The sequence below is a fragment of the Octopus bimaculoides genome, chromosome 16 (assembly GCF_001194135.2).
Source record: "Octopus bimaculoides isolate UCB-OBI-ISO-001 chromosome 16, ASM119413v2, whole genome shotgun sequence".
Lineage (NCBI taxonomy): Eukaryota > Metazoa > Mollusca > Cephalopoda > Octopoda > Octopodidae > Octopus > Octopus bimaculoides.
Window position 1 is genome coordinate 29,016,495 of NC_068996.1, and position 6,463 is coordinate 29,022,957.

Below are 6,463 nucleotides of genomic sequence, written 5' to 3' on the forward strand. Positions count from 1 at the left end.
TATATATATATATATATATATATGCACACACACACAGTGGGGGTGGAGAGGATTGATTCTGTTTCTCTCTCTCATTATCAGTTTTCTCTTGAAGAAATACCTGTGTTCAGACCTGGAGATGGGGGATCTGCTAGAATTAAATCGTCCATGACATGCTATATGTGTGACACCTATATGATTCTGTCAGGTGTTGAGGCTGCAAGGAATAAAGGGAATACACACACACACACACAAACATATCTCCTTCTCTCTCTTTGTTTCACACAAGCTATCTCCCCGCTTTCATAAATGCGCAAACATCCACAAATATACATTTGTACATACAGATGCACACACACACACACACATATATATGTATGTATATATCTATATCTCTCTATCTAATCATTATCATCATCATCATTTAGCATCTGCTTTCCATGCTAGCATAAGTTGGATGGTTTGACTGAAAACTGGTAAGCTGGGGAGCTGCATTAGGTTCCGTCTGATTTGGCAAGGTTTGACAGCTGGATGCTCTTCCTAATGCCAACCACTCCAAAAGTGTAGTGGGTGCTTTTACATGCCACCAGCATAGTTGCCAGTTATGCAGCACCAGCATCAGCCACAACTACTATCTCACTTGGCTTCACAGGTCTTCTCAAGCACAGTATATTGCCAAAAGTCTTGGTCACTTGTCACTGCCTCCATGAGGCCCAATGTTCAAACAGTGCTTTTTATGCGTCACTGGCATGGGTACCAGTTATACGACACAATTTCACTTGCCTTGATGGGTCCTCTCAAGCATGGCATATCGCCCAATGTTTGAGGTTGCTTTTTATGCGCCAGTTACATGACACTGGCATCACCCAAAGGTATCGGTCACTTGTCATTACCTCCATGAAGCTCAACGTTCGAAGATCATGCTTCACCACCTTGTCCCATGTCTTCCTGGGTCTACCTCTTCCACAGGTTTCTTCCACCATTAGAGTTTGGCACTTCTTCACACAGCTGTCCTTGTCCATATGCATCACATGACCATACCGGCATAGTCATCTTTTTTACACACATCTGATGCCTCTTATGCCCAATTTTTCTCTCAAGATGCTTACACTCTGCTGTGCATACATATATATATATATATATATATATATATATATATATATATATATATATATATATATATATATATATATATATATATGCATATGCACACACATCATGCAACTGATTGCATTTAAAAAAGATGCTTCTCCATTTACCTTTGGTGAATGTAGCCTTGACCAGGAGGAATTGATGTCATCAAACAATGTCTAAAGATCATTGGATGTTTTGACCATAAATCATAATACCTTCTTGTTGATTAGTCAGTTTTAGTGGCTGGTTTCCAGCTTAGCTCCTCTCCCTTACTCTATAACCAACAATAGGTCCTTTCTGCTACCTCACCCAACTTGCACACAGCTCTTATTCCAATGTTTGTAAGCATTCTTCATACTAACTGGCAGGGAATCCTCAATTGCCAGTCTCAATTGGGAACAGCCTACCTACCATCTTTTCTCCTTGCAATTCAGCAAAAGGTTTAGGTACTCAGCACTATTAGAATCAAAGGCTTTATTACACACCCTTCTGTAAGATTGATCAGTATTATCTTTTCTGCTTTTTCAGACTACACAATTACTCAGGCCTCAGGTTTGTGTGAATAACCTGAGGAAACTACAGCCTTTCCTCTTGGTCTACTTTCATATCACATGATAGGGTTTCTTGTAGTTAACTGCTTGATCTTCTTGCTCTGTAAGAGTGAAGAGCAAAGCTGGAAGTTAGGAGGAGAAGATGAGCAACTACAGCCAACCTCCTAATAGGATGGTTTACAGATCAAAAATGAAACACTAATAATTGTTGGATACTAGCTGATAACATCAATTCTTCCTGGTCAAAGCTATATCCACCAAAGGTGAAGCATCTTTTAGATGTGATCAGTCTTACCAGTAAAGACTGGAGCATGATGTTCTCACCAGGGCATGTCAAGCTCTCCAAACATGCCATCATGGAAAATGAATATTAAATGAAAATGATGATGATGATGATATATATATATACATATCATTATATAGCATCATCATTATTGGAGCAGCAGATTGGCAGAATTGTACATCAAAAAATGTCTTGGATTTTTTTTAGTTACCTCTACACAATTTGAGTAGAAATTGCACTGTGTCAACTTTGCATTTAATTTTTTTGAGTTGATAAGATAAAATGCCAATGAAATTGCTGCCTATGTTTGAAACAAGTGATGAATTGTAAGATCTTGCCAAGATCAACAATTAGCTCCACCCAGAATTTGTTCCCATGTTAGAACTTAATGTTATGATGAATAACTTACCAATATTTGGGGTTCCAGTTATATGCTTTGGGGCATTTGATCCTGTGAGAGAATTAGCAGCATGTGGATCTGAAGGAAGTTTTTTCTTGCCTATCATAAACATTTGTTTTGAATTCTTTGCATTGCAGAAGCTTTGCAAAGGGCTTTGCTCACTAGGAGATTGCCCAACTTGTTGTGTATCAACTGATGAGGGCTTAGAACCTGTCATCACTTCATCTTGTAGGCCATTCATTTGTGACAACTGTTGATCAAAACCTGTGTCTTGTGTTGATGATAGATCAGATGTTGCATGATTCTGCTGGCATTCTTTTGAATTTTTCTCATTAACTACATTAGCTTTTTTATCAATCTGTTTTGATACTGACATATTTTCATCTGCACCTGAAGTAGATGAAATTGTGTCAATACTATTTTCTGTCAATGGCTCAGGGCAGGTATTTTTGATTGGTTCTACCTTAACTGGAGTTGACTTTGCTTGGTTAGGGTTAGAATAAGGGCCAAATTGGAAAGGCAGACCAGTTGGACCTGAAAATAAATTGTCTATAAACATAAAAACATCTTCATTTTTATCACTTTCAACAAAGCCAGTTTCTATTCTATCAAGAAATTTGAGGAAGGATTCCATATCATCACAGTTTGCATGCAAGTTAGACAGTTGGTTTTGTGTCAAGAAAGTCTGAGGAGTCTGTGCAGTACAGCTCTCATCATACTGTGCAGGCTGAGAGCTTCGGGAAACAAGTAAGCTTGAGGCAGTTTTGGTTTCCAAATTTCCTACACTGTCAGCCAAAGTTTGCTGTGTTTGCAATAAATCTTTATCTGGAGTGGTTCGTTGTGCAGATGACTGCATGTTTTCTTGTGACAGTAGCTTCCCACACTCACCTTGTTCTGGTTCAGCATTCATATTTTTATTGTTCTCATCTTTACAGTTTTTACCAACAGACAGTTGGTTTTGTGTCAAAGAAGTTTCAGGAGTCTGTGAAGAATAACCATTATCAATTAAAGACAACTTCTCAGGCTGAGAGCTTTGGGCAGTTTTAGTTTCCAAATTTCCAACAGAGTCAGAGTTGCAGCTAGCCAAAGTCTGCTGTGTCTGCAACAACAAGTCTTTGTCTGGAGTTACTCGTACAGAAGACTGTGTATTCCCATGAGACAGTAGTTTCAGACTGTTGTCTTTCCCACACTCACCTCGCTCTGTCTCAGTTTTCATATTTTTCCTAGTCTCTTCTTGTTTATGGTTTCTAGCAACAGAACCATTCACAGAATCCATAAAAGACTTTTTTGGGGTAAGAATATTTAGTGACATCATACTCAGGGGCGATGGTCTATCCCCATCATAGGGTACAGACCAACACTGACATCCATCGCAACACATTTTCAAATTAATGAAAGCATCATACAAATATTCCATATAGTCTGTTTCTAGTTCATTCCAGTTGTTTGCTGACTTTGTCGAGTAAGTGTCATTCATACTGTAACTCCTGTAGGGGGGAAAAAATATATATATATATATATATATAAATAAATAGTACATATATGCTTTAGTTTGTTGTTCTTTACAGGAAATGTAAAATTACAAAAGTATTCATAGTTAATAAATAAAGGAATAATATAATCTATGTGTGTATGTTTGTGCATGTGTATGTATGGATACATACATGTAAACACACACACACACACACATGAAATTTGATCAAAAAGTATTGGGACTGGTGCTATATAGGAAGAAAAGTACAACATATGTCAGTTTTACATTTAATCTCCATCAAACTAGGGCCCTTTCTAAAGCCACACACTTTATACCCCATTCTTTCCATTGATGGAAGCATACCTGGAACTCCTTTTTTGGGGATAGCAAGCAGCTATCTTGTCACATTCTCTTGGATTTCCTTGATGTTTTGAAACTTTATTGGGGTCTTCTAAGACTGAGCCATGGTTTCAGAGTCAGCCACAGAACCATGATTTGTCACCCACTATGATTGATTTCAAAAAATTTCTGTCTTCTTCAACACAATGAAGGAGTCCTGCACAACTGAAATCCGATCATCTTTTTCAGACCACCACACTCTACACACTTTACTTCCAAGCACTGCTATAAACAATGGAAGTGAGAAAGAACATTACAACTTGGTGTGCATGTGCGAAAGAGTTCAAGATTAATCTGTGCCAAGTAGCTTCACTCTGCATACAATAGTTTTGTTACTATAGCAACAGTCCCAATACTTTTTGATCAGACCTTGTGTATATGTGCATGTGTGTGTATGTATGTATATATATATATATATATATATATATATGGGAAAATTTATGAAAAAAACAACAACAGACGAGGACAGGTGGTGTAAACAACAAAAGGATGTATTAGTTTAATGCTCAGGAATAGAGAAAGTCTTTAACGTTTCGAGCTACGCTCTTCAACAGAAAGAATAAGGAGAAAAACAAGGAGAAAAACACGGAGAAAAAAAATTTGAATGTTGTGGTCAGCGATAGAGAGAGAGAGAGAGAGAGAAAGATAGAGAGAGATTAGTATCAGATTATGTCTAACATAATAACCTGGTATTCAGGAGCCCTTTTTACTAAACTTTTTAAGGCGATGACTATACAAAGATATTCCAATTAAATGCCAACTGTATCTATCTCACTTGAACATGGACGAAAACTCAGAAAAAGTCATGATTACTGTCCATTCTTCCTGACTAGACCATAAAAGAAATAAAAACCAACTACCTGATTGAGGATTATTTTCTTAAACCTTATGCAGATGAAAGGCAAAGTTAGTTTCAACAAGATTTGAATTCACAACATAAAAATAGATGACTAAACATTGCAATACTTTTTACTTAAAGCTCTCCTCATTCTACCAACTTTCCATTCCTTTTAGTAATAACAAATATACAAATATTTATACAAATAACAATTTATTATGTGCAACAGAAGTAACATTGGATTAAAATAGTTATCTGTGTAAAACATCTAATGCAAATGCATCACTGAATGGCAAATTAACTGCTGTATTCACCCAGAGATAATATCTCTTATGGACATACTGTGTTAAATAACACAAAAATATATCAGTTGCAGGAATGCCTAATGTGCATTTCTGCCCTTTTGAATTTTGTCAGCAACATGTATTTGCTGGAAATTGCATACCAAGGCAAAGTCTGTTGTCACTGACATAGGAAAATAGTAATTGAAAACCCAAGATTCATGATGTATTTAATGCAGTATGCCCATAGGAGACATTATTCCCTTGACAAATACCAGAGTTAATTTGTTTTTTTTTTCATGTATTTGTATTAAGTATGACACACAGATTACTATTTCATACATATAACAATTTCTTACATAAACAGAGGATCACACATTTTGAAAGGTACTCTGTGAGTGGTTGAAAAAAATGAACAGAGTCAACATAGGGTAGTGATGAGTCTGTAGTCTTGTTGAGGATATGACAAACTCTCTAATACTGGTGTCTTGACAAGATGCACCAAAAATACTATGTAAAGTGATAGGTGTTAGGAAGGCCATCAGCTGTTGAAATCATTTCAAATATGGAACATAGAAATGAGCTGTGGCCCTCCAACTGATCTAGCAGAGAGTATTAATTTCACATCAAAATTGACTCGAACTTGAGGATCAGTCCATCCCATGCCATCAAGGTAATATATATAAAATGGTGATGATGAAACAATCAGTTATACTGATCCTGGAAGTATAAAAATGAAAATTCACCTGTGACACATTTCAACTCAGGATGTAAGATCAAACAAAATATTACACAGCATTATATCTGTTACTCCAATGATTCTGCCATCCAAATGCAACATATAAATAAGTAAACTGTTAAATAAATAAATACATACCGAGAGAAATTGATAGTCTCACTATTCTCTTTGTCCTGATCCCATTTTAGACAGCATTTGGGTCTCAGAGACAAAAACTTCTCAGCACTTTTACTATGAAAGTCAATGTCTTTGACAGCACGCTTTTGACTAACCATCACATGTGTACAGGGTATCAGATATCTGGAGACAAAGGAAATATATATATATACACAGAGAGGGAGAGAGAGAGAGAGAGAGAGAGAGAGAGAGAGAGAGAGAGAGAGAG

The 6,463-nt window shown here is 36.7% G+C and overlaps 1 protein-coding gene across 1 annotated transcript in view; it reads right to left on the bottom strand.

Annotated features, from left to right (window-relative positions):
• The window catches only part of LOC106880831 (FHF complex subunit HOOK interacting protein 1B), a 103,093-nt gene that overhangs the window by 10,479 nt on the left and 86,151 nt on the right, over window positions 1–6,463 (bottom strand). Inside the window, exons 7-8 of the mRNA XM_052973665.1 lie at window positions 6,217–6,378; window positions 2,357–3,834 (exon numbers count right to left, since the gene is read on the bottom strand). Of these exons, the coding sequence (XP_052829625.1) occupies window positions 2,357–3,834; window positions 6,217–6,378 (1,640 nt within the window). The remainder of the gene's footprint in view (window positions 1–2,356; window positions 3,835–6,216; window positions 6,379–6,463) is intronic.